This window comes from Herpailurus yagouaroundi, unplaced genomic scaffold (genome assembly GCF_014898765.1).
Source record: "Herpailurus yagouaroundi ecotype Mexico unplaced genomic scaffold, PumYag 165, whole genome shotgun sequence".
NCBI lineage: Eukaryota > Metazoa > Chordata > Mammalia > Carnivora > Felidae > Herpailurus > Herpailurus yagouaroundi.
This window is the reverse complement of record NW_024412406.1, coordinates 24530090-24557586: the sequence shown is the minus strand read 5'-3', so window position 1 is coordinate 24557586 and position 27497 is coordinate 24530090. Positions and strand designations below refer to the sequence as shown.

Genomic DNA, 27497 nt, shown 5'->3' with positions numbered 1-27497 from the left:
TCTTTTGTGTCTGATCAGTTTTTCTTCAGTACTTGTTTTTTGTGTTTTTTTTTGTTTTTGTTTTTATAGTAGCCATCCTAATGGGTGTGAGGTGATATCTCGTAGTTTAGATTTGCATTTTTGTAATTATTAATGATGTTGAGCATCTTTTTACGTGTCTGTGGCCATTCTTCTATCTTATTTAGAGAAATGTCTATTCAAGTCCTTTACTAGTTTTGTTGGTTTTGTTTTCTTGTGGAGTTTTAGTAGTTCTCTAAATATTCTCAGTATTAATTCCTTACTGGACATATGATTTACAGATATTTTCTCCCATTTTATGTGTTGCCTTTTTGCTCTGTTGATGGCATCTTTTGAAGTACAAAATTTTAAAAGTTAATGAAGTCTAAAGTGTGTATTTTCTTTTGTTACCTGTGCCTTGGTATGATGTCCAAAAAATCACTGCCAAATCCAAATTCATGAATCTTTAGTCCTGTGTTTTCTTCCAAGAGTTTTTTGTTGTTGTAGATCTTGAATTTAGGTCCGTTATCCATTTTGTTAATTTTTGAAATGGGGTTGTTAAGTAAGGATTCACATTTATGCTGTAGCACATGGGTACCTAATTTTTGAGCACCATTTGTTGAAAAGACTTTTATTCATTGAATGATCTTGGCACTCTTGTCAAAAATCATTTGACCATATATACGTGTGAAGGTTTATTTCTAGGCGTTCTGTTCTTTTCCAATGATTTCTGTGCTGTTATGCTGATACCCTACTGTTTTGATTACTGTAACCTTATAATAAGTTTTGAAATCAGCAAGTGTGAGTCTTCCACTTCTGTTCTTTTTCAAGATTGTTTTGGATATTTGAGTCCCTTGAAATTCCATATGAATTTTAGGATGAGTTTTTCTATTCTTTTTTTTAAATTTTTTTTTTTCAACATTTATTTATTTTTGGGACAGAGAGAGACAGAGCATGAACAGGGGAGGGGCAGAGAGAGGGAGACATAGAATCGGAAACAGGCTCCAGGCTCTGAGCCATCAGCCCAGAGCCCGACGCGGGGCTCGAACTCATGGACCGCGAGATCGTGACCTGGCTGAAAGCCGGACGCTTAACCGACTGCGCCACCCAGGCGCCCCAAGTTTTTCTATTCTTAAAAAATATTCATTGTGATTTTGATAGGGATTGCATTGAATCTTGAGATCACTTTGGATGATATTGACATTTTAACCATATTAAGTCTACCAATCCATGAACATATGGTAAAAGGTGTATAATCCTTTAATGTTCTGTTGAATTCCATTTGCTTGTATTTTGAGAATTTTTGCATCAGTGTTCATAAAGGATGTTGGTCTGTAATTTTCTTTTTTGGAGTGACTGTCTGGCTTTGGTGTCAGGTTAATGCTGTCCTCAGAGAATGAGTTAGGAAGTATTTCCTTCTCTTCAGCTTTTTCACCAATTTTGAGAAGGACTGGTATTCTTTTTTAAATGTTCAGAACTCACCAGTGAAGTTTCACGGTTAGGGCTTTTACTTGTTGGGAGATTTTAGATTAGTGATTTAGTCTTCTCACCTGGTATAGGTATATTCAAATTTTGAATTTATTTGTGATTTAATTTTGGTAGGCTTTATGTTTCTCGGAATTTGTCCATTTTATTTAGGTTATCTGATACTTTGATGTACAGACATTCAGACTACTCTCTTATAATTTATTTCTGCAGAATAATTGCTAATATTCCCATTTTCTGATTTTAGTATTTTGAGTTTTCTCTATTTTTTAGTCCATCTAGCAAAAGGTTTGTCAGTTTTGTTGATTTTCTTCAAAGAACCAACTTTTGGTTTCATTGATTTTTTTTTTCTCTCTCATTTTTTCAGTTCTCTGGTTCACTTATTTCTAACCTTTATGATTTCTTTATTTTTGCTAGTTTTGGGTTTAGTTTATACTTCTTTTTTTAGTTCTTTAAGTTCCCTCTCCTTGTAACACATATGTTAGCATATTTTGTACAGTGCTCTAAAGCATAATTTGTTTTCCCAGTTAATGATATTTTAGACCTCTTTCAATGTTCGTATATATAGAACTTTCTCCTTTGAAGTCTTTTGCTGTTGCAGTTGGTGCTTCGATGAATAAGCTTTTACATATGTCACTCTTTACATGTGAATATTTTTGTAGGCTGAAGATCTAAAGTGGTATTGCACTATGTTTATAATTCTGGTAGATACTGCAAACTTCTGTATGGAAATTGTACTAGTTTACACTTCCACTAATAATGTATGAGTATTTCTCACAAGCTTACTATCAGAGTGTTGCCAAACTTTGGATTTTTGCCAATCCAGCAAGTCAGAAATGTAACCTTATGGGTAAGAAGACAGTATCCTACAGAACAGTAGACTCTATATGGCCACGTTTCACAGTGGTTTATGAGAATCTCCTTGGATAATTATTAAAGAGTTCCTAAGTCCTTCCATGGTCTGTGTCAGCCTGGGAAGCTCTTTTTAACTAGTGCCCAGGTAATTCTGATCTGATGATTCACCGAGTTTGAGAACCATCACCCTAGACCTGTTTAGGACTTTATCAAAGTGAGTGCATTGACGCCATTTATGAGCCATATAGAATGCTTATTAATCCTTAGTGTACTGTAATACATGGTTATCACCATTTACCATCTAAGCCCAATGGACACTTCTTTTATTTTTTATATTTTAATTCACCTTATGAAAAATTTGTAGAAGTAAAAAGTAAAGGGACAGCGAAGCACAGTTTTACTGAAAACACAATTTTAATAATGACTGGACACAAGAAACCCACATTTTATTCTAAATTTTCCTGGATTTGGGGTGCCTGGGTGGCTCAGTCAGTTAAGCGTCCGACTTCAACTCAGGTCATGATCTCGCGGTTCATGAGTTCAAGCCCCATGTCAGGCTCTGTGCAGACAGCACAGAGCCTGGAGCCTGCTTGGGATTGTGTGTCTCCCTCTCTCTCTGCCCCTCCCCCACTGACACTGTCTCTCCCTCTCCCCAAAATAAACAAACATTAAAAAAAAACCAAACCTGAGAATATGTGTAGCAGACAATAAATAACACAGAGAGCAGGAAAAAAAAATTAAAAAAAAGAAATAAGTAACATTTCCTGGATTTGAAAGCGTATGTGGCTGAAATGGGCAACATCTTTTTGTGTACAACTAATTGCTCATCAATTGTAATAAAGGAAATTAGCATGTGTCTATCTTATAAATATTGTTTCCATTTGAATATGTCTCTAATATGTTCTAGCTTGTCATTACTTCATGATATTTGTTGTCAAAACAATACTGATTCTAGATCTCAAATATATCTCTAATAGATTCTGTCTTTACCATCTGGTAATTTTTGTATTTGCATTGTCAAAATGCAGTACTTTTGCAAATATTAATGTCTTTTTGAGGGGAACACTATCTTTGTTCTATATTTGCAGAGAATTTTCACTTATACTTTATATTATAAACTCCAATTAGGGTAATTAATGTGCTGAGTTTTAAAAAATTTCTCTACATTAGTTTCCTTCCAATCATCTTTGTTTAAACACCAGCCTTCATTTGGCCATTTAAAAGCCATATCAAGTAAATTTTGATTCACAGATACAAGAGTAAAAAGATGATAATATTTTAGTAAAACTGAGTGAAAAGTTATATTTTTTTATTAGAGATACATATTTACCTACTGATTCTTAAATTTGAAGAATTTCTGTTAGGGTATTGTCATCTGAAAACCCAGTCTGTGATTTGCTTATATAATCAATTTCCTCATTATCATAAGAGCCTAGAGTACAGCTACTTGTCACTTTGCATTATCTTCTGATTTGTCTAATAAATAACTTCCTCCTTCAGTTTCCTTCTTCTTACATCATGGGTGAAAAATGAAAAATTCCAAGTGTTCAAGGAATGCTTGTTTAGAAAATAAGCTACAAATGTGGTGTCTAAAGAGTATATATATTCTTGAAAGAGGATGCAATACTCTGGCCAGTACAAACTGAAGGATGAAAGAGTGTGATTAATTTACTATTGCATCATTCTAGGTGATCTTATTTTTTGTTAATTTGGTTTTTTAGCATGGTTGGGGATAACTGATGAATTCTGATGAAATAATTCCTAGATTGATGAAACAGGTGTTTCAAAGACAGAGGAAAATAAGTTCACTAAGATCTCATAATAGATCTTAGTTTTATAAAAAAAAAAAAAATCCGGTTGAGCCCTTATTAAATTTATAAGATAGAGTGATTTTACTACATTTAAACATTTTTCTTCCTCTTTGTTCTTTGGATGATCTGTATGAAAGAATAAAAGTAGCTAAACAGAACTCCAAAAAAAAAAAAAAAAAAAAGGAACTCATTGGACCCCTGATGGGTACACAGTGTTGAGGGCAGATTTCTGAACCTGACTCCAGACTTGACTGTTTCATTTTCTGGGCTAGGAATCTAGATTACGGTACTATAGTAGTCTCCCTTTATCTGCATGGTCAGATGTGGTCTGGAAGCAGATGATTCTTCTCTGATGTATTATCAGAAGGTCAGTAGTAGCCTAACGTTAGGTCACAATGCCTATGTCATTCACCTCACCTCATCTGTTTTATCACCTAACATCATAAGAAGGGTGACTATAGTACAAAAGGATATTTAGAGAGCGAGAACACATTCATATAACTTTTGCAGTATGTTTTTATAATTGTTTTATTATTGTTAATTTCTTAGTATGCTTACAACTTTGTCGTAGATACAGATGTGTAGGAAAAAGCATAGTGTATTTAGGTTCAGTGTTATAACTAGTCCATATATCCAGTAGGGGTCTTGGAATGTGTCCCTTGCAGATAAAGGGGTTATGAGTGTACTTTAGGTTCCTTTACTGATGTCCATTTGTTGTTTCTTGTGCTAATTAAAAATGTTTTGTACCATATTTTATTTTACAGTAATTGTAAGCTAATTAGGCTACTTCTATGTTTAAATAAGAGAATAGTTTGATATGCTGACTTCCTGTGAAAATAACTTATGGGACTAGAACATTCAAGCCCTTTGCTGTTGAAGAGTTCCAGGAATATACCTTGTGGTGGTAGATATTTAAGAAACAAATGGGTTCTAAAAATTTTTGCCTTACAGGAAAGATACTTTGTTGATGTCATACATTAAATTGAGACCCTGGAAAGCAAATTAAGTTGGTGGCAGAGCTGAGACTAAGACTTGGCTCCCCCGCCCCCCACTATATTTTTTAATTTTTAAAAACTTTTATTAAAGTTCAGAGGAGACCTATATCATTGTTAGTTTCAGGTGTGCAACAGAATGATTTTATATTTGTATATAATGTGAAATGATCACAGTAAGTCTGGTTAACATCATCACCACACATAGTTTTTTTCCCTTGTGGTGAGAACTTTTAAGATTCATTCTCTTAGCACTTTCAGATATACAGTACAGCATTGTTAACTGTAGTCATCATCCTGTACATTATATCATCAGGATTTATTTTATAAGTGAAAGTTTGTGCCTTTTGACTCTCTTCATTCACTTTGCTCATCCCTTACCTTCCCCCACCACTGGCAACTACCAGTCTGTTCTCTGTATCAACAAGTTTGTTTTTGTTTTTGTTGTTGTTTAGATTCCACATATAATAAAGACCAGATGGTTATTGTCTTTGACTTTTTTCACGTAGCATAATGCCCGTAAGGTGTGTCCATGTTGTTGCAAATAGCAAGATATCCTATTTTTTTATGGCTGCGACATATTCCATTGTGTGTGTTTGTGTGTCTTATATTTTCTTTGTTCATTCCTTTATTCATGAATAACAAGATTTCCTTCTTTGTTATGGCTGAAAATATTCCATTGTATATATATACCACATTTTCTTTACCCATTCATCCATTTATGGACTCTTATGTAGCTTCTGTGTCTTGATTATTTTATTTTATTTTTCAACGTTTATTTATTTTTGGGACAGAGAGAGACAGAGCATGAACGGGGGAGGGGCAGAGAGAGAGAGGGAGACACAGAATCGGAAGCAGGCTCCAGGCTCTGAGCCATCAGCCCAGAGCCCGACGCGGGGCTCAAACTCCCAGACCGCGAGATCGTGACCTGGCTGAAGTCGGACGCTTAACCGACTGCGCCACCCAGGCGCCCCTGTGTCTTGATTATTTTAAATAGTGTTGCTTTGAACGTGGAGGTGCAGATATCTTTTTACGTTGGTGTTTGTGTTCAGATATATACTCAAAGGTGGAATTGCTTGGTAATTCAGTTTTTAATTTTTTGAGAAACCTCCGTGCTGTTTCCCACAGTGGTTGCACCAATTTATGTTTGCACCATTGATGCACAAGGGTTCCTTCTCCGGATTTTCACCAACACTTATTTCTTGTCATTTTGATTACAGTCGTTCTGACAGGTGGAGGTGATATCTCATTGTAGTTTTGATTTGCAGTTCCCTGATGGTTAATGATGTTGAGCATCTTTTCATATACTTGTTGGCCATTTGTATGTCATCTTTGGGAAAATGTTTGTTCAGATCCTCTGCCCGTTTTTTTAAATGAGGTTTGTGTGTGTGTTTGTGCGTTCACACGCTTAAGTTGTATGAATTCTTTATTTTGGACATTAACTCCTTTTCAAATATATGACATGAAAGTGTTTTCTCCCATTTTGTGGGTTGCCTTTTCGATTGTTGATTGTTACCTTTGCTCTGCAGAAGTTTTTAGTTTTAGTCCCACTTATTTAGTTTTCTGTTGTTGCCTTTGCTTTTGGTGTTACATTCAAAAAATCATCATCAAGATGAATGTCAAGGAGCTTAACATCTATATTTTTTTTTCTAGAGGTTTTCTAGATGTTCTGAAATATCACATATGGCATTTGAGTTATGGAGGCCTTAGGCCACCCAGATAGAAAGACTCCGGGGAAGTTACCCTGACACTGCCCTGAGGAAATGGAGAGTCAAATGGGAAACTGGATACTGAGGCAGAGTAGTTGGGTAATTTTTATTTTTAGATATTCTAAAGAAACCCTGGCACTATTTCAAGCCCTGAGAAACCTCTTAGTAGAAACGAATTTGGGGGTTCTTTTCTAAGGCCTGGGATGCAGAGGCCTTTCATTATGCATGGAGAAAGTTGAGAGTCCATGAGGTTGCATAGAGTGGGCCATACCTGGTGTAGGGGTAAATGGAGAACACCAGTTCTTTCCAGGCATTAGACCAGTGAAAGAAAGCTGTTACAGTCAGGAATGTTGTACTGAACTGGTGGAGTAGAGTGGATGGCAGGATGTTTTGCCTACTAATGTCAGGGTGAGTAGGATATACACCAGTTGATTCTCAGCTGTAGGGGAGGCCTGGAAACAAAATTGTATAGTCAGTCCGATGATAGTCTGTGAGGGGCGTTTTAAGAGAAAGTGAAATGAGAATTCACATACTGATGTAATAGAATTAGTTTCACAATCCCCTTAAATCTCATCATTAGTCATTCTGAAATTCCAGCCATACTTGAAAGGATTTTTCAAAGATAGCTTTGTAGTTCTTCAGAAAGAACTACTTATTGTTGGCACTTAAGATTAGACCAAAGATTAACTCATACAAGTTGATAGAGCCTTTCAGAAAAATAATACAAGAATTTATTATTATCCTGGAAGTGCTTTAAACAGGGTTGTGTTCAAATATGTAGACTTGGAGGCGAAGAAAATTGAACTTTTCAATAAATGTTCGAAAGATATTTACTGCTATTGACAGTATCAGTAAAAATGTAATAAACATTTGACTTGGTTTAGGACAAGACATCATGCTAGATAAATAAGAAATCAAAGGCCTTGACCTCAAGAACAGAGATAAACGTAAACTAGCTATATAACGTAAGGCAGAATGATGCTGGTGACTTGAGAGAAACGGTGTCAGACTGAGGTCATCAGTGGTGTCCTCACAAAAGTGGCTCTTGACTGGGATTTTGATGGAGAAGTCCTGGAAGGACATTCTGGGAAGAGGAAGCAGCTTTTGCAAAGATCTGGAGACACAGAAGCGCTAGACCTGGCTGGGAAATAGCAAGTAGTTTGTGGCTGGAATGTTGTAATGCTTAAAGGAAATGATGTGAAATGAGGCCACAACAATAGTTTGTGAAGGAAAATCATTAAGGAATCCTTTGTATTTTAGAAGAGTGGTGAGAGTTAATTAAGGTCAGCATACTTAGAGCAAACCTGAAAGTAAATTTTTAAAAAAGCATCGGTTGGGGTGATACTTGATATTTAAAAAATGTCTGAAAAGCCATTTATTTTTTCGGGGATTGAATTTGAGTATTTGTATGAGTGTGAAGTCACTTCTGGGGAATGAGCAGCCTTAGAGTTGTTCAGACAACTTCAGTTAATATTTATTGGAGGGAAAGCTTCTATGAGGAAAATCTCTGAGAAAATTCACTGAGTTTTGAAACTTACCACTCATCCAATTCATTTTTCCTGAGGAAGAGGGGATCTTGTGGGTGGCCAGTGGCAAAACTGGAAGTAGAAACCAAAAATAGAAATAGTGCTAGATTCAAAGTCAACATTTGTTCCAGTGAATTTCAAATGATGTTATGAGGTTGATAAAATGGTTGGAAAGGTAAATAAAATGTGTTTAAGGGGGAAGCTGTTAGAGAAATGATTTTTTGAGACACAGGAAAGGTACTCCCATTTCCCCCGCCCCCTGGATTAATAGAATTAAGTCATTTTTTTAAATTGTGCTTTCACATAAATTTCTATTTTATTCATAAACCTAAGCCCTATTTTCCCCTTAAAAACTATCAGGCCATTTTTATTTGGCATTTTATTGGAGGCCCTATCCCAGGAGAATTAGGCAAAAAAAAAAAAAAAAAAAAAAGAGAGAGGAAAGAAAGTAATAAAGTGGTCAAAGGATTTGAATTGGCATTTTCCCTAAGATATACAAATGGCCAATAACCAAATGAAAAGATGCAGAACATTATTAGTCATAGCGAAATACAAGTCAAAACTGCATGGGGTGCAGCTTCACGTATGCTAGGGTGTCTGTAGTCAAAAAGACAATAGTAAGTATTGGCGAAGATACGGGGAAATTGGGACCCTCTGCTATTTGTTACTGGTGGGAATGTCAAGTGATGCACTTTGGTAAAAAGCAAAAGATTTATGCGATCTGAAAAGCCAGAGTATGATGATGCAGTCACTTTGGAAACCAGTTCGACAGTTCTTCAAAAAGTTAAACATCAAGTTACCACGTGACTCAGCAGTTCTACTCTTACCTGCGTGACAAGAGAATTAAACATACATGTTTACGCAAAAATTTGGATGTGAATGTTCATTAGCATCATTAGCAGCATTATTCACAATAGTCAAAAAGTGTAAAAACCCAAAATATCATCGAGTGATGCAATGGATACCCCAAATGCAGTGTCTCTCTACAATGGAATATTATGTAGTCATAAAAAGGAGTGAAGTGTTGGTCCATGCTACAGCATGAGAAACTTGGAAAGCATTATACTAAGTGCAAAAGAAAGAAATACAAGAGTCAACATGTTTTGTGATTCTAAATTAAATATCCAGAATAGGCAAATCAAGAAGCAAAAAGTAGATTCTTAATTGTCTAGAGCTGGAGGGAGGGGAGAATAGATAGGCGTGTCATTTCATTTTGAGGTGCTGGAAATATTCTAATATTAGATGGTAGGGAGGGTTGCACAACTGTAGACATATTAAAACTGTAGAATTGCATCTTTTAAAAGTGAATTTTTTGGTATGTGAGGGATATGAATTTTTTAAAAAGTACGGTGGTTCGGCATCCAGTCAAGAAATGGAAGCGATACAGCAATTTAAACGGTGAAAGTTGAATGGACGGAATTATTAACTATAACATGATTAAAGGGACAAGAATTGGTTAGCCAAAAGTAAAGACAACTTTAATGACTTTAATGAATACAGGAAGAGCAGATTTAGTAGGTACCTACTACCCCCAGGGCTGAGCTGGAGCGCCCCCAGAGGCTCCCTCTTCCTGCGTCTGAGACCCGGGCCTTGGGGAGTGCGGGCCTTGCTCAGTGGAGGGTGAAGTCGGCGTCTCAAAAGCAACCCTCCTGGCCGTTCTCCCTCTGGGGTGCTGGTGGAGGCCAGGATGGTGCTGTCTCTGGGGACTTGCTGCACACGAGGCGGTGTTAGGGAGAGCTACTCATGGGGAGGTGCCTCGCGGGTGGCAGCAAGCAGGAAGCTGCTCGGCGCGGTGCCGGGTCCGAGGCGCTTCTGTGCGCTGTGGGCCTCGGGTGCTAAAGAAGCCGCTCCCTGGCGGGAGCAAGGTGCTAGAGAAGCAGGTACGGCGAGGGCCTGGCCAGAGTGGTGTCCTGGACCCTGGAGGCGAAAACCCTCTCTCCTCCAGCGGATCTCCAGCTCCCTGCACTGACGGAGCTTAACCTGGTGCTGCTGGTCACAGAGCAGTGTTCAAGGGGCCCGTCTCCATATCGCAGAGCCTAGAGGAATGCCTGGATTTGGAGAGGGGAGGTAGGTAATAAATTGATAGCTAGTTCCAGAATCTCTGTCCTGCCTACCCTATGCCAGTTTGGGATATGTTCTGTTTGGTTGGCTTTAAAGAAGGTACCAGATATCTATTTCAAAATAGCCAAACAAAATTTTAAAGTACATATCTTTGTAATACTTCTAAAGAACTTTGTTTTAAATTACTAGAAAAAACAACTCATGGTCACTAAAAAACATTGAACAGTATAGAAATGTCTAAAATGTAAAAATTTCTTTGGGCTCCTTAGTGGCTCAGTCGGTTAAGCATCCGAGTTAAACTCAGGTCATGATCTCATGATTCATGAGTTCGAGCCCTGTATCGGGTTCTGTGCTGACAGCTCAGAGCCTGGAGCCTGCTTCGGATTCTGTGTCTCCCTCTCTCTCTGACCCTCCCCTGGTCATGTTCTGTCTTGCAAATAAATAAACATTAAAAAAAATTTTTTTTAATGTAAAAATTTCTCTTATTCCTTAGTCCCTTAATATCTGCATCATTCGTGTGTCCTGAAGATAAAACTATTGTTAATAATTGCTGTCTATTGTTTCTTCTAACTACGTGTGTGTGTGTGTGTGTGTGTGTGTGTGTGTGTGTGTCTGTTTCCTAGTGATAGAGATTCTGTAGATACTGCATAGGAACTCTTTTAGGGTTTTGTTAGGATATGATCATTGCACATCTGCCAAGTGCGTGTGCACACTAGGTAAGTCACATAACTGTACTCTTTGACTTTCTAAACTTTTGAAGTGGACTTTTCCTTGAAGGGAAATTTAAAATCTGCAGTGGATACAGTTTGGTGGTAGTAGTAAGGGAAGGAGAAATAGTTTGCTAACCAGTAATCAGTTTTTAGTGTAGGCTAGATGTTCATATTTTTCCATGTGTCTTACAGTTCAGATGTTTCTTACCGTGTTAAAAATTTACACATGTTCACATGTACTGCTGGTTTATATGTTGCTGGCTATGCATATTATTTAAATTTCAATGAAATTTGAATTAAAGAAATTTATTTTTGTTTTTTCTTTAGAAAAATCCTGCGAAAATGTCTCTGTACCCATCTCTTGAAGACCTGAAGGTAGACAAAGTTATTCAGGTATGTTTAAGCTGTTTGTGCACTTTAAAAAATATATATGTAATGTCATAATGTTCTAGTTATAGGTGAAGTGAAGGAAGAAACTTAAATAGCAGATGCATTCATTTTTACAGTTCAACTTTTTTCAGTTTATTAATTGCAGACTAAAAAGTTACAGAAAAGCTACCAATCTTTTTTATTTCACTGTGAGTTAATGGGCATGGGGTATTATTTCTTTAAAACTGGACTTAAAGCTCTTTAAAGATAGGTTGATTTTTAAGACCAAAATTTAAATACTATATATTTAAGTTGGTAAAATACACTTCAACTCCTTAGGCGGTTCATAGTTTTGTTTAAAATTAGTACATTGTTCCCTTGGATCTTCAGGTATGACTGATTTTTAAAATGAGTCTTTGCCTTTTCTTCGAAGTTAAAAATTACAGAAATGGTGAATGCTTTTAGAAGTAGCGTAAAAGCACAATGAAAGTGAAGGGTTTTACTTCCTTTTAGGTATAAGTGGCAGACATTTCACGTGTTTGTCCTCTAAGTGTATTTCATTAAGTCAAATGTTTTTTGTAGTACTTCATGTGAGTATTAGTTTTGAAGACAGATGCTTCTGGGGCAGGCACCTGGGTGGCCCAGTCAGTTAAGCAAGCATCCAACTCTGGATTTGGCTCAGGTCATGATCTCACATGGACATGTGGTCTCTGGACATGAGGTCCAGCCCTACTCTGGGCTGACAGTGCAGAGCCTGCTTGGGATTTTCTCTCCCTCTCTTTCTTTTTCCCCCTCCCTGTGTATGCTCTTCCTCTCTCTCTAGATACATAAATAAACTTAAAAGAAAATTTAGTTTTTGAATGAAGACTGAGTCTTCTGCTTAAGAAAGTTGGAAATAGGGGTCAATTCTTGCTGTTTTTGTGAGTTTTTATTCTTTTTAACTGGGATAATTTGTAGTATTTAACGAACCTATCCTTTTTTCCAGTTTACATTAAACTTGATCTTATAAATAAGCTCATTTTTTTTTAGCTCTTGTTTATTCTTTGAATTTGATAAGGTAATGAAATTCCGTGATTTCCTTCATTAGTCCTAAAACCTTTTTAAAATGATAAATGCGATGAGATTCTTTCTGAGTTGTTAATTACTTCAAAGCTTCTTATCCTGAAGATCCTTGTTTACTCCAAGTAAGATTTACTTCTTAGTAATTATTTAACAGACATAAAAAGTTTATTATAGGGGCACCTGGGTCTCAGTCCATTGAGTGTCCGACTTCCTCAGGTTGTGATCTTGCAGTTCGTGAGTTCAAGCCCCACATTGGGCTGTGTGCTCTCAGCTCAGAGCCTGGAGCCTGCTTTGGATTCTGTGTCTCCCTTTCTCTCTCTCTCTCTCTCTCTCTCTCTCTCTCTCTCTCTCTCTGCCCCACCCCTGCTCATGCTCTGTCTCTCTCAAAAATTGGGGCGCCTGGGTGGCTCAGTCGGTTGAGTGTCCGACTTCGGTTCAGGTCACGATCTCACGGTCCGTGGGTTCGAGCCCCGCGTCGGGCTCTGGGCTGATGGCTCAGAGCCTGGAGCCTGCTTCCGATTCTGTCTGTCTGTCTGTCTGTCTGTCTCTCTCTCTGTCTCTCTCTCTCTCTCTCTGCCCCACCCCTGCTCATGCTCTGTCTCTCTCAAAAATTGGGGCACCTGGGTGGCTCAGTCGGTTGAGCGTCCAACTTCGGTTCAGGTCACGATCTCACGGTCCGTGGGTTCGAGCCCCGCGTCGGGCTCTGGGCTGATGGCTCAGAGCCTGGAGCCTGCTTCCGATTCTGTCTCTCTCTCTCTCTCTCTCTCTCTCTCTCTCTCTCTCTCTCTCTGCCCCACCCCTGCTCATGCTCTGTCTCTCTCTCAAAAATTGGGGCGCCTGGGTGGCTCAGAGCCTGGAGCCTGCTTCCGATTCTATGTCTCCCTCTCTCTCTACCCCTCCCCCATTCGTGCTCTGTCTCTCTCTGTCTCAAAAATAAATAAACATTAAAAAAAATTAAAAAGCTTATTCTAAGCCTGCAAGAAGTCTTAAGCAACCTCAAGTATGTAAGTTTTTTTGGGCAAAATGTTGGCCTTTCTAGGGTGAAAAACTCCCAGCAATAACAGTAGCAGTTGTATGGCTGAAATTATTACCTTATAGCAATGATTGGGTAAATATGGGTGGACATCATGAGTATTTATTTTCCATTATAAATCCACTGAGGATATTAAAATACGGTTGGTAAAAGTGTCTGAAATCTGTTCAGCTGCTAAAGGCTTTGATGCTTCAATTTTAAGAGGTTTGTTCAGTCATGTAATGCTCTATCCCTTCTCTCTTCAGTATTTTGTCAGCATTTTTCTTATATAGTTTTATTTCTGCAAAATTCATCTGAACAAGCATACGTTGTTTTTAAAAAGCTTGTGTCGGAAATATTTAGCCTTCACGAATAACAAGCCATTAATAAGACGTCAATAAGGATTTGCAGATGGATCTGAAGGAATGACTAATCTGTTTTCATCGTTTTCTGTTAGTTTTTATAGAATTGAACTCTAACCAGAGTTGCCTTTGAACAGAAGTTTTTGATTTTTGAAAAACAGAAAAAGGAAAGTTGATATTTATAAATGTTTGATTGGAAAATAAAGAGGGCTACGAACGCATCACACTGACCTCTTTAAGGAGAAGCAAATTATATGGGTATTTCCATTAGAAGACCTTTTAATGTTCTGAGCAGGAAGCTAGCTGCTTAGAAATACAACCATGAGTTAAGGAGGGGGAAACTTGGCTTTTGATTCTTTCTGTATTTAAAAATAGTCCTGCCTTAGTCACTGTAGTCCTGGGCTGGTCTTTCTTGTTTCATTTTCTAAGATAGAGATAGGTTTATTTTTGTGCTTGAGATGCCCCTGCAGAAGCAGCGTTTATTTTCTAATCTTCTGACCTTCTACACCACGGCAAAGCTAAATTGCAGCAGCAAACTGGCAGTTCATATTGTGTAAACTATTTTACAAAAGCCATTAGGCTGTTGCTCTTAGCATCATACAATCCCTGAATCTCTCTCCATTATGAGGTTGACGCGAGTGTCTCCACGTGCATGCCCTGGAAGGGACTCCTTGGGGATCCCACTCCTTTTTTTTTTTTTTTTTTTTTTTTTTTTTAGTAGTTTGAGATTCCAGTAAGTGTGAAATAGTTTGCTACATTTTAATGGTGTATAGTCTTTAAGTCCTTGATGTACCTTCTTTCTTGTGTTTTATCTTTACTGCAGATTATATGGTAATTAAATATGTACCTATTAGCAGAGAGCTTTCTCTGTATAGTCTCACTTCAGTATTTCTTGGATAAGAACAGAAGCAATGAGTACAAGAACAGAAAAATAAAAATATACCCGACGTAAAAAGGAACAATTTTTTAAACATTAAAAAAACAGTTTTTAAAAGTTTATTTGAGAGTCGGGGAGTGGCAGAGAGAGGGAGAGAGGATCCCAGGCAAGCTCCACACTCAGCACGGAGCCTGAAACAGACTCATGAGATCATGAGAAGGAATAATTTTTAAAAAATAGGGGTGCCTGGGTGGCTCGGTCAGTTATGTGTCTGACTTTGGGATCAGGTCATGATCTCCTGGCTAGTGAGTTCGAGCCCCGCGTCAGGCTCTGTGCCGACAGCTCGAGAGCCCGGAGCCGGCTTCGGATTCTGTGTCTCCCTCTCTCTCTCTGCCCTTCCCCCGTGCATGCTCTGTCTCTCTCTCTCTCCTTCAAAAATAAATAAACATTAAATTTTTTTTTTAAATTATGACGTTCTATTTTTAGAACAGTTTTAGGTTCACAGCAAAATAGAATGGAAGGTTACAGAGGGTTAACCTGTAATTAACCACCCCTCCCTTCAACACATACATAGAGCACATCCGCCCCCACTATCAGTATCCTCATTTGATTGGTATGTTTGTCGTAAGTGATTAGCGGACACGGACACATTACCACTCAAAGTCCATAGTTTGTTTCCGTTAGGGTTCACTCTTGGTGTTACGTACTTGGTGGTGTTTTGACAAATGTGTAATGACAATAGCCACCATGGTATTGTACAGAATCTAGTGTTACACAGAATTCTGTATTGCAAAATATGGCCCTAAAAATTTTTACCTATTTCTCTCTTCCTCCCCACTTACCCTGGCAGCTGCTGATCTTTTTACTGCCTCCATAGTTTGCCTTCTCCAAAATGTCATATAGTTGAAATCATACTGTTTTCAGACTTCTCAGGTTGGTTTCTTTCACTTAGTAGTATGCATTTAAGTTTCCTCTATGCCTTTTCATGGCTTGATAGTTCATTTCCTTCGAGTGCCGAACAGTATTTTTTTTTTTTTTCCTTAGAGGTTATCCAAGAAGTAATCCACTGGCTCCTAGCTCATTTTAGCTGATAGCTGCTGAAAGAACTTTGAAAATTCAACATACACTGAGTTTGTGGACTATTATATAAAATTATAGAGATTTTCATTGCATTTTATTTTAGTTTAGAATGTGACAATCAATACTAAAGTATGCAATAACAAGCATATCAAAATATTTACAACCCAAATGAATGAAGTACCCTCCAATGCTTTTATAGGCTGTGCTTATTTAAATTAAGCTTCCATCACTCCAAGCCTCTTTGGGACTACTCTTGGCACTAATTTCAGGAATAGGTATAACACTTCATTATTTTTTTAACGTTCATTTTAGAGAGCATGAGCGGGAGAGGATCAGAGAGAGCGAGACACAGAATCGGAAGCAGGCTCCAGGCTCTGAGCTGCCAGCACAGACATTTACACTTTTCATTACTCTTTTACTCACTACTCTACAAATACTTGTAGAAGGAAAAAAGCTCAACCAGATTCATATAAAAAGTCACGTATCAGAAAAACACCTAAAAATTTAAATACTTTTAAGTTGCTAATATTTTGCCGTTTTAGCATATCCCGCTGAAATCATCTTCGTTTTATCAGCTGTAAGCAGAGGGATACACTGTACTAAATACAAAATTATTACAGAGTAAGCAAAGTGCATACTTTATCATGGGTGTAAAAGAATAATGATTAAAATAACGTATAACTTTTAAACAAATTTGTCAAAGTCATTTCGCAATGCATGTATTTGTCAACATGCTACTCTTACTGAAATATGCCAGGAACTCCTCTCAGGCTGCCTCACGGTGCATGTCACATTAAGTATTCCAAGATGAAATCCTTTTTCTGATACGGATCGATTTTCTGAAATCACCATGTATCATTTAGAGACAATATTGTAAAGTTGTATGGCCCACCTCTCTTTTTTTTTAATTTATGTATTTATTTTAACGTACATCCAAGTTAGTTAACATATAGTGCCACGATGATTTCAGAAGTAGAATCCAGTGATTCGTCTCTACGTATAACACCCAGGGCTCATCCCAACGAGTGCCCTCCTCGATGCCCCTTGCTCATTTAGCCCGTCCCCCCACCGAAAACCCCTCCCAGCAACCTTGTTTGTTCTCTGTATTTTAAGAGTCTCTTATGTTTTGTCACCCTCCCTGTTTTTATATTATTTTTGCTTCCCTTCCCTCATGTTCATCTGTTTTGTATCCTAAATTCCAAGTATGAGTGAAGTCATATTTGTCTTTCTCTAATTTCACTTAGCATAATACACTTTAACTCTGGTTCCATCCACATTGTTGCAAATGGCAAGATTTCATTCTTTTTGGCTGGATTAAATAAATATGTGGATTAAATTGGAAATATGTGTATTAAATAAATATGTGGATTAAATAATGCAGTTTAGGGGCACCTGGGTTAAGCGTCCAGCTTCAGCTGAAGTTATAATCTCATGGCTCGAGCGTTCGAGCCCCACATGTGGTATATGGTAAATGTTAAAATATTCAGAATATAAAGTGTATTTTCGATTTGCAGATTTTCTTTGAAAAATACATTGCTGAAGGATTTGAAATTAAACTTTATTGAATAAGACTTAAAATGTTTTAGTTTTTTTGGAAGTACTAAATTTAACTTATAAATTATGGAAGAATTTTAAGTAAGTGTATATGTAGCGTTGTAAGAATCTTCTTTTCTTTTTCAGGCTCAAACTGCCTTTTCTGCCAACCCTGCCAACCCAGCAATTTTGTCTGAGGCTTCAGCTCCCATTTCTCAAGATGGAAGTAGGTTTATATTTTGGGTTCATTCTTCTTGAACAGAAATATGTTTAAGCTTTCTTTTACTGAAATAGGGAATCCAAAAGAATTTTTTTAACCTGTAGCATAATACGTGGTTCAAGTTCCAGTAATAGTAGGAAAAAAATGTTTACTTCAAAATAGAATCCTTTAATCAAAAGAATGAACTATGACTATGAAGATAGGTCTTATAATTTAATCAAACTTAAGTGGATTAAGTTAAATCTCAGCCCCATAAACCCCTAATTTATGACTGCTTCATTATGAAAAAAACGTATATGTGCACTGTGTGTCCCATGCTACTGCTCTTGAACTTTGTGAACTGTCCTCCACCTTTGTGAGGTGAGGGTAGGGTTTGAAATTTCCAACCACCTCCGTTTGGGGGAGCGTCCCAAGTTCTGGAACCTCTACTAGGTCTCCGTATATACTTCTCTTTGATTCCTTTTCCTTCTTTGTTTAGAGAGGTTTAGACCAGAGCCCCTAATTAGTATGACTTAAAATAAAAAAGGAGTATTAAATAGATTTTTGTAGCCAGTCATCTTATAACTACTTATAACATTGTTTGTTCTAGAAGATTCATTTTAAGTCACAAGTCATGTAAAAAGGAACTTAAGGAAATAGCACCTAACTTTGCTACTAAGTTAAATACTGCTGATATTTAAATATATTGTTTCTAAGATTTCGTTGGAATGTGGTTAATGTTTTTTAAATGCTCTGACACTAAATACGTTTTTAAGGTTTGATTTATTTTTTTATTTTAGTTCAGAAGAATCATTTCAAAGCTGTGTTTATTAAATGAGTTGTAAAGTAGCTGGCTTGACAATAAACATTTTAGTCAGTTCTGAGGTGGAGATCAGTGCTATGCTTACAAAATTGAGAAATAGGTTTATTTCAAGAAAAAAAGGCAAGATAATTTATTTGGAAAAATTATTTGTACTCTTCACTATTTAGAAATCTGAGGTTATTTCAGTTCAAATGTCTTTATACTTTATGACTTTCACCTTAAACTTTTTCTGTATCTCCCATTTCTAATTGTCATTACAGAGACAAGGAGACGATTTTCCAAATTGCTAATTTAAATTCATTCTAGATTTTCTAAATTAAATGTAGTTTTTAAACACAAGTAGAAGCCCATAACAACAGTTTTCATTTTAAACATTCCTGTGCTTTTTTTCTTTATGCATTCATTTATGTTAGATCTCTATCCTAAACTGTATCCGGAGCTCTCTCAGTACATGGGGCTGAGTTTAAATGAAGAAGAAGTCCGTGCAAATATGGCCTTGGTCCCTGGAGCATCAGTTCAGGGGGTACGTATAGTGTAATTAATTTTGAATTGTATAAAATCATATTTTAGACATAGATAAAATGTCTTACGGCCAACTCACAGATCTGTAACTTCTCTAATTTTAGATTGCCTTCTGGATCTCACTTCGTAAATGATCTGCTTTCATCCTTTTACCACTTTTCTAGTTTCTTAGGAGTGAAAGATTCAGACGCCGCTGACTAGTTCCTTCTCCTTAGTCTTCTGCATTTAGTCAGTTACGAAGACCTGGTGATTTTGTCTTCACTGTGATTTTGGTATTCCCTTTAGTCATTCCAGTGCCGCTATAACCCTACTCAGGCTACTTCTAACCTCTTCAATTCCCTCGAGTGACTGCTTATATCAAACAGTACTAAGCTGCTGCTGGATTCATCCTTCTGAAGTACAGGTCTGTCATATCTCTTTGGTCACAATCTTCTAGCACTCCGAAGTCTAAAGCTCCCTGTAATAAGACCCCAGATTCTAGGCTTAAATCTGATGCATCTCACAGCCTCTTATTAAGGTCTTTGCTGTAAGGCCATAGCCCTTTATAGCACTTATTATAATTACATCACAAAGACAGGGTCCATGTCTATCTTGTTGCCATAAGTCCAGTACTTAATACGGTACCTGGCATTTATCTGTTTACCAAATATTTATTGAAAACTTGCCTGGATCAGTCAGAGCCCATTTGGTAGACAGCAGAAGAAATTAGAAAAGTTGAAGACTTGAAAACGCGGACGTGGAACAGAGATGTAATTGCAGGAAGTAGCTGCTGCTCCTAGCACTGGGGTGGCGCGGGGAAGGGTTCGGGGTTCGCAGAGCCCGCGAGCTTGGGAGGAAGGGCCCCTTGGAGCTGGGCCTCAGACCTGGCAGGAGAGGACACCGCTGTTAGCACCGGCACCTCGGAGAGGGTGTGGCGAGGCCGGTTCTGGGAGTGGCAGTAAAAGCTGGAGAACGGAATCAACTCCTGCCCCCAAGATGAAGGGTGAGGCCCAGGCCGTGCCGACAGGAACAGGAAACAGAGGGGAGGGAACAAGGCACTCGTCCTCCGCTAGCCTTCCGGCCTCCTGTGGTGGGTGCTGACGAGAAGCCCCTGACCCAGGAACACGCACGCAGTCTGCACGTGGAAGCCCCAGTGTCGCCAGATAGAGCCTAGGAGGGTGGCTTAAGAGCTGGCACTGCCTCCTCCTCTGACTCCTCAGTGTGTGCACACGCTTCTCCGAGGATTTTAATTTCCTGGGGCAGCAGTTACTTCGCAGGTGCCTTTTAAAGGATGTAATTCTTGGTAAAACCCAGGTTCAGTCTGCTTTCTGTTACGGGAGGCCCTCACGGTAAGCGTTTTAGGCTTTGCTGGGCACATGGGGTTCCTGTCGCATGCTCTTGTGGTTTTCTTTGTTTGCTTACAACCTTTAGAAACAGAAAAGTCATTCTGAATCCGGGGCGTATAAGCCAAGTCAGTCACCACTGATGTCACGGCGTTACTCTTGCCCTTTCCCCAGAATGGGACAGTGCCAGTTATCATAGCCATGTCTGGGCAGCGGCCTGTGGTACCAGTGACCGTGCAATATCAATTACTCCTCACTACTCATGTTCCCAGCTGAATATTTGTAAGCTAAAGACAAAGGTATCAAGTTCACTGCTATAAAAAATTCAGGTATTTTGGGTAAAGGAAGTAGGGGGAAACAAAAAGATTAATTGCTGTATTTACAGAAGGTGTACGTACAGGTACAATCACAGAAGCTAGTCATGGCTACTGTGATTATTTTGGTGACTGATCGTGATGCTGTAGTTGGTATTATGACTCCCTTTGACTGCTACACATTCTTTACCCCCTCTGCCTTGAGCTGGTCTTTTCTTAATACCTACTGGGGTGACCTAAACCATTTTTGAAGTGTCTGATTCTCTGGGGTTCCTTTTTTTTTTTTTTTTTTTTTTTTTGTTTATTTTGAGAGAGTGCAAGCAGGGGAGGGGGGGAGAGAGAGAGGGAGAGTGAGAATCCCAAGCAGGGTCCGTGCTGTCAGCACAGACTGGACACTGGACTCGATCCCACGAACTGTGAGATCATGACCTGAGCCGAAACCAAGAGTCAGATGCTTAACCAACTGAGCCACCCAAGTGCCCTGAATCCCTGGGATTGTTAAGCATCTTGCTTTCTCTTTTGTTTTATTTTGTTGCTGGAGATTTCTACTAACCTTTGCCATGTAGTGAATTTTTCATTTCACATACTGTATTTTTCTTCTCTAGATGGTCCAGCTGGTTTTGAGTCCTCGAGTGTACTGAGCATAATCATAGTAGCTATTTTAAAATCCCAGTGTGCTAATTTTATGACTTATTATTTCTGAGTTTCAATTAACTGCCCTTGCCCCTAATCGTGGGTTACATTTTCCTCCTTGTTCGCAGGCCACCTGTTTTTTTAAAATCCGAACTGAATATTGTGAAATTTACGTCTTTCGGTGCTGAATCGTGTTGCACCTTCTAGAACGAGTGTCGGCACTTATTCTGGCAAGCAGTTAAGTCAGTTACATGTGCATCAGCTTGGTCATTCAGACGCTTGATTTTACACATTGCTAGGGTAGGTCTGAGGCAGCCTTTATTTATTTATTTTTAATTTTTATTTTTTAATGTTTATTTTTGAGAGAGAGAGAGAATGCGAATGGGTTGGAGCAGAGAGAGAGGGAGGCACAGAGTACAAAGCAGGCTCCAGGCTCCGAGCTGTCAGCACAGAGCCCGACGCGGGGCTCATGAGCTGCGAGATCATGACCTGAGCCGAAGCCGGACGCTCAACCAACTGAGCCACCCGGGCTCCCCAGGGGCAGCCTTTATTTTATTGTAGGGTTGTTGTGGCCCCATTACTCAACATGTGTGTCCCCTCAGGTTCTCTGCTGAAGGTCCTGGGTATTTAATGAGCACACCACACTTGCTGGTAGGACCCTGGATGTCTCCCAGTCGTGTGGGATCTGCGGGAAGCCTCAGCTTACAGCTCCCTGCATGTTCTTTGCCTGGCCTTTGGAGCCTGTAGAGCTTTCTGGAGCTTTTTCTCTGTGTAGCTCCCTCCTTTTTGGTACTCAGCCCTATAAGTTCTAGCAGTCTTTCTAGCTGCTTCTGCCTTCCTGGTTTTTGTCTTTTCAGCTAACAAGAGCACAGTGCTCTGCTTGCGACTTGTACTTCTGTGTTCCAGTCCAGATAGTGGTCTGGGCAGAAAGCCAGGTGATGACGGGGCTCACCTCATGTGTTTCCCATCTTTCAGGGATTACTGTCCAAAAATTGTTGCCTCCTGTCTTTCCAGTTTTCTGGTTATTTATCGCAGGAGGATAATTCTGGCTCCATCACGACTACAAGCTGAAGTGTATTTTTCTATTAATTTTACTGTTGGACATGGAAGACCTAAGACGCATCTCAGAGAACTTTCTGGATTCCAAACATAGTCTAGAACCCATTATCAAGCAGCAACCCAATTTCACTTGGTAACCAGAATTAATCACACTAGCCAATTTAGTAACCTCCTCTTGCCTTTGTTCAGTGGCATATGAGGTCCAAAACAATGGTTAGGTGATGTTCTTCTGATTCAGAGGAGACAGTGTTGTGCTCCCAGGTAGAGGCATGCCTCCTTCGTAAATAAGACCTTCACACTGTAGAGCTCGGTATGGGGGTACGGGGGGCGGGATGCAAAACTTTTGTGTGTGTTTAGATATGACAGTGAGAGGAACTATTCCCACAGCCACACCTTGCTTTCCAGATCTTTTATTCTGGCCTTGGAAAAAACTGCATCATGTATTTGGTTGCACATTCCAAGCATATATTCTAGAAGCTAGAACCCTTTTCAGGGTGCTGTCTTCCACTGGCACCTTAAATGAGGGGAGATGAGAGCCAGTAGCTTAAGAACCCACATGTTCCATGCACTGTGCTAGGTGTGATAGATCTAATAGTGAACCACAGTAGTGTCCCGCCCGCCACACACGCCAGTGAAACTCGCATTGTAGGCACATAAGCCAGCGCTTATGACATGAACCAAATGAATAAAGTGCCAGGGCTATATGTCAGTGTCGTGAGCATGTGTGTTCTCTCTGAGGGGTTGACATACGATGAGTACAGAACTGAAGGAAATGAGGGAGTAAGGCACGTGAATATCTGGTAAGAGAACACCGAGAACTTGAAGGCTTTCGGGCAGAAATGAACTTGGTGGACTTGACAAGACTTGTGTGACGGCCAGAGGAAGCAAGGGTAGGACGTGGTGGTGGCAGATGGCATTGGAGGGGTAGTGAGGGCCGGGTGGTCTGTGGCCTTGTAGACCGTGGTAAGGGATTGGGATCTGAGTTGTGGGAGTGGTGTAATCGGATTTCCTTGTTTCCTTTTTTTTTTTTTTTTTTTTAATTTATGTTTTTGCTCTGTGGACAGTCAGGAAGACGGTCTAGAAGGTTATTGTAGTAGCCCTCTCCGGAAATGGTTGCTTGCTTAGAATGGGGGTAGGGCGCAGAGATGATGTGGTGTTGGTCATAGTAAGTAAGAACACCTAGTAGGTCAAGTACTTAAAAATACTTGCTGGAAAAAATAAAGATATTTCAAAAGTAAAACCCCCTCCAAAGCCCCCTTGCCCCTTTGTTCTATATTCCAGCCAAACTGAATAATTCATTGGCTTCAATTTTTCCGTTTCTATCCCATTACCTGATTTTCCTGTGTCTCTTACAGCTGTAATCATCTCGTTTTGAACCTGTATAATCTCATAAGTAATATTTTCTGGCATTGTGTTCTGATTTCTAGCATAATTTTATGTGTGCATTACTCCCGTTAAGACTTTCAGCTTGAGGAATATGCGGTCATAATTACCACACATTCTGAACCAAAAATTTGCAATCTGTGAATACGTAGTTGAGGTTCCTTTTCCCCTGTTATTGTTGCTCTGAGCTCATAGTTCTTAGGTAGGTCAGAGGTTCTTTTGACAGATTCCAATTAAGAAGGCTTGGTAAGCTCTTCCCACATTATCTTTTTGGTTGAAGAAAGGGTCCGCTTAAACTAGAAAACCAGTTTTGGTCGAGAAAACTTGAGAAAACTGAGAAACTGGAAACATGGTACCTGCCATGAATGCCAAGCATAGCTCTTCTCGGTCAGTCTGCTTTGTGCGTACAGTTGGTTAGTCCATAAATGTTCACTGTGGAGGAGGAGAATGATCCTGTCTCATGTGCCAGCACTTCCGGGACATGCAGTTTTAATCCTTACAATGGCACTGTGAGGTAAGAAGGTTCTCCCTTTTATAGAAACTCTGAAAGGGTCAGTAGGGGCTACACATCAGACCATATACAGAAGAACCCTCTGGAAAATGTGTGTTTCCAAGAGTATGATGTGGCCTTTAAGCTCAAGGATAATATGTTTGAGTGAAGACAAGCCAGAGTATACATGAAGCAGATATCAGTGAATTCAGAAGGCGACAGAGAAAGCCATTGAATCTTTTGGAGGTGATACATGTGGTAATAAATTTCCTTTAGGATTAGTAAATAAAAGCTGGGGACATTTTTGTGTAAATCCATTTATTTGAAGGAAACAGTATGCAAATTACTTTGTGGGAAACCACAAGTGAGTATATTCAAGTTACTTGTCATTTTAGGTATTTTCATGAAGAATGTTTCTAAGTATTGACACGTTGTATATGTTTTTGTCAGCAGCTGGTAGCACGACCTTCCAGTATGAACTATATGGTGGCTCCTGTAACTGGTAATGACGTTGGAATTCGTAGAGCAGAAATTAAGCAAGGGATTCGTGAAGTCATTTTGTGTAAGGATCAAGATGGAAAGATTGGGCTCAGGCTTAAATCGATAGATAATGTAAGTATTTTTAATTATATTTCAGTTTGTCAAAATAGCTTATGGGATATTAAGTGATCACTATTAGCATAATTTACAGTGCAAATGTTTAAAAAAAATTTTTTTTAATTGTTATTTTTGTGAGAGAGCGAGCATGAGCAGGGGAGGAGCAGAGAGAGAGGGAGACACAGAATCTGAAACAGGCTCCAGGCTCCGAGCCGTCAGCACAGAGCATGATGCGGGGCTCGAACTGATGAATTGCGAGATCATGACCTGAGCCAAAGTCGGACACTTAACTGGCTGAGCCACCCAGGTGCCCCTACAGTGCAGATGTTTTAATTAATTATATTGCATCTATAATCAAGATTATTTTGAGTCCACTAACTTAAATTTTTCCACTTGGAGATGCTCTATTCTGCAGAGGCAGAGCTGATACTTCATTACCTTAAGTGAATTATTTTTTGAGTCTCCTTTCTGGAATAAAGTTCATCGGTCTATGTAGAACATAGTTTATACAGATAAAATTATGACCTTCAAATAGGGCATCATATGTACATGTTAAGAAAGACTGACCAGTGAGAGTTGGTGGTCTTGTGTGTATTTTCCAATAATGGTCATTTAACTTGTGAAGTGAGTTTGCAGCTTGTTATTGCCATCCTTCAGTGTGAATTTAATAGGTCATTTTTTGAGCAAAAGTGATTTTCTAATTAGGGCAGTCATTATTTTACTTTGTAATTACTTCTTACCGCACCATACTGAAGAAGTTAAATGGGGTGGTTACTCTCTGAGGAGGCGTTTAGGATTGTTAAAGACATGCTGAGTCTTTACCCCGATTTGTGGTTTCAGGCATTACCTCGGATTCCTTATCAGTCTGAAGTCTTACTAGCTTAGTGTGTCCCACCTTTTCACATAGAAAATGCTAAAGGTAATGAGTGTTGCACACTGTGGTAAATGGCTGAGGCTGATCCTGGCAGGAAGCCCCAACCCTGCCTGCCTAGCCGGAAGGCTCAGGGCATCAGCAGCTCGCACACCTGAAATTTACGCAGGACACGTCACCACGCTTCCTCGGAAGCCCTGACTTCGCTGCCTTTCCTTCCTTTTCAGTAGTGTACGCAGCCCCTTCTGCCGGGATTTGCTCTCTGCTCCTTCCTCTGCCCTAAAAGACAAGATACTCTTCATAGGCCCCTAGGATTTCGCCGTTTGGCCAAAACTCCTTGCTCTGACCATTTCATAGGGGGCCACCCAGTTTTCGGTACTGTCCTAAAGTAAGCTGTAAGATACGGGACAGGAATTCTGTCTGACCCAGCCTGAGAGTATAGAGAGGGTCTAGCTTTGTAGATGCTTTCATATTTTGCCAAGTTTACTCTTCTTTATTTCTGAGACAGAGCGAGAGTGTGAGTGAGGGAGGGGCAGAGAGAGAGGGAGACACAGAACCTGAAGCGGGCTCCAGGCTCTGAACTTATCAGCACAGAGCCCGACGCGGCGCTTGAGCTTGTAAACCACAAGATCATGACCTGAGCCAAAGTTGGATGCTTAACTGGCTGAGCCACCCAGACGCCCCAAACTTGTATAAACTCTGAGATTGAGAGTTTATAAGAGTATAAGTATCCATGTGGGTTTAATTCTCTGTTGACTAAACTTGAGTTTTCTGTATTTATTTCATAGTGGATTGTTTATAAAAATTGGAGTGGTATTGAATGTACCTTTTAGGCTATTACATAAACCTTAATCTTATTTAATTAACCTTATTTACTTCTTTGTAATTTAGCAAATGGGTTGAGGAGTCCTTCAACTCTAAAGAAGAGTTATGACCTTACACTGTCATTTAAAACAAATTTTTTTTTTAATGTTTATTTTTGAGAGGGGCAGAGAGAGAGGGAGACACAGAATCCGAAGCAGACTCCAGGCTCTGAGCTGTCAGCACAGAGCCCGGTGTGGGCTTGAACCCATGAACCGCGAGATCATGAGCTGAACTGAAGTCATGCTCAACTGACTGAGCCACCCACCCAGGCGCTTGTAGAAACCCTACTTTGTTTTCCTTAGACTTTTTATTCCAAGATGAAGGGGATGATTGAGGTTGGTCAGGTGGGTCATGATTTGAGGTAGAAATTACTAGTGTGATTTTACGTTTTTGCCCTAATTCCTGGGGTCATTGCCTCCACAAAATTTTCAGTTTCTTTTTTGGGAGTAATGACGCATACATATTCATGAAGTTTTTCTTTTTTTTTTTTTAACTGGAGTAGATTCATAACCTGAACAGTTGGTTCTTAATTTTCCAGTGTTTTTAAACCATATCGTAACAGTGGCAAATGACTACAGTTATTTCCTTATTCTCTAGGGTATATTTGTTCAGCTGGTCCAGGCAAATTCTCCAGCCTCTTTGGTTGGTCTGAGATTTGGGGACCAGGTACTCCAAATCAACGGGGAAAACTGTGCAGGTTGGAGCTCTGATAAGGCACATAAGGTGCTGAAACAGGCTTTTGGAGAGAAGATTACTATGACTGTTCGTGACCGGTAAGTTGACTAGACCGTTGAAATGGAAATTCAAGACTAGTTTTCCATTCTCTTGGGCTTTGAGATTCTGTGGATATGATTGACTGTGTTGCAGAAGCATATTAGATGTTATTGATTAGCCTTACAGTCTTGCAGTTGTTCGGTGCCGATTTTTCTTAAAAATTTTTAGAGCATTCTGGTTTCGTATGCATCCTCTAGAAGTTACC

At 39.2% G+C, this 27497-nt stretch overlaps 1 protein-coding gene across 3 annotated transcripts in view; it reads left to right on the top strand.

Moving 5' to 3' along the window:
- SDCBP (syndecan binding protein) overlaps positions 1 to 27497 on the top strand; it is a 34218-nt gene that overhangs the window by 3014 nt on the left and 3707 nt on the right. Inside the window, exons 1-6 of one of the 3 annotated variants that reach the window (XM_040487739.1) lie at positions 10418 to 10442; positions 11474 to 11539; positions 17589 to 17667; positions 18877 to 18986; positions 24637 to 24798; positions 27116 to 27291. In XM_040487739.1, the coding sequence (XP_040343673.1) occupies positions 11489 to 11539; positions 17589 to 17667; positions 18877 to 18986; positions 24637 to 24798; positions 27116 to 27291 (578 nt within the window). In that variant the 5' untranslated portion in view covers positions 10418 to 10442; positions 11474 to 11488. Of the gene's footprint in view, positions 1 to 10417; positions 10443 to 11473; positions 11540 to 17588; positions 17668 to 18876; positions 18987 to 24636; positions 24799 to 27115; positions 27292 to 27497 lie in introns of those variants that run through there. The other 2 variants (XM_040487740.1, XM_040487738.1) reach the window with 2 other exon arrangements.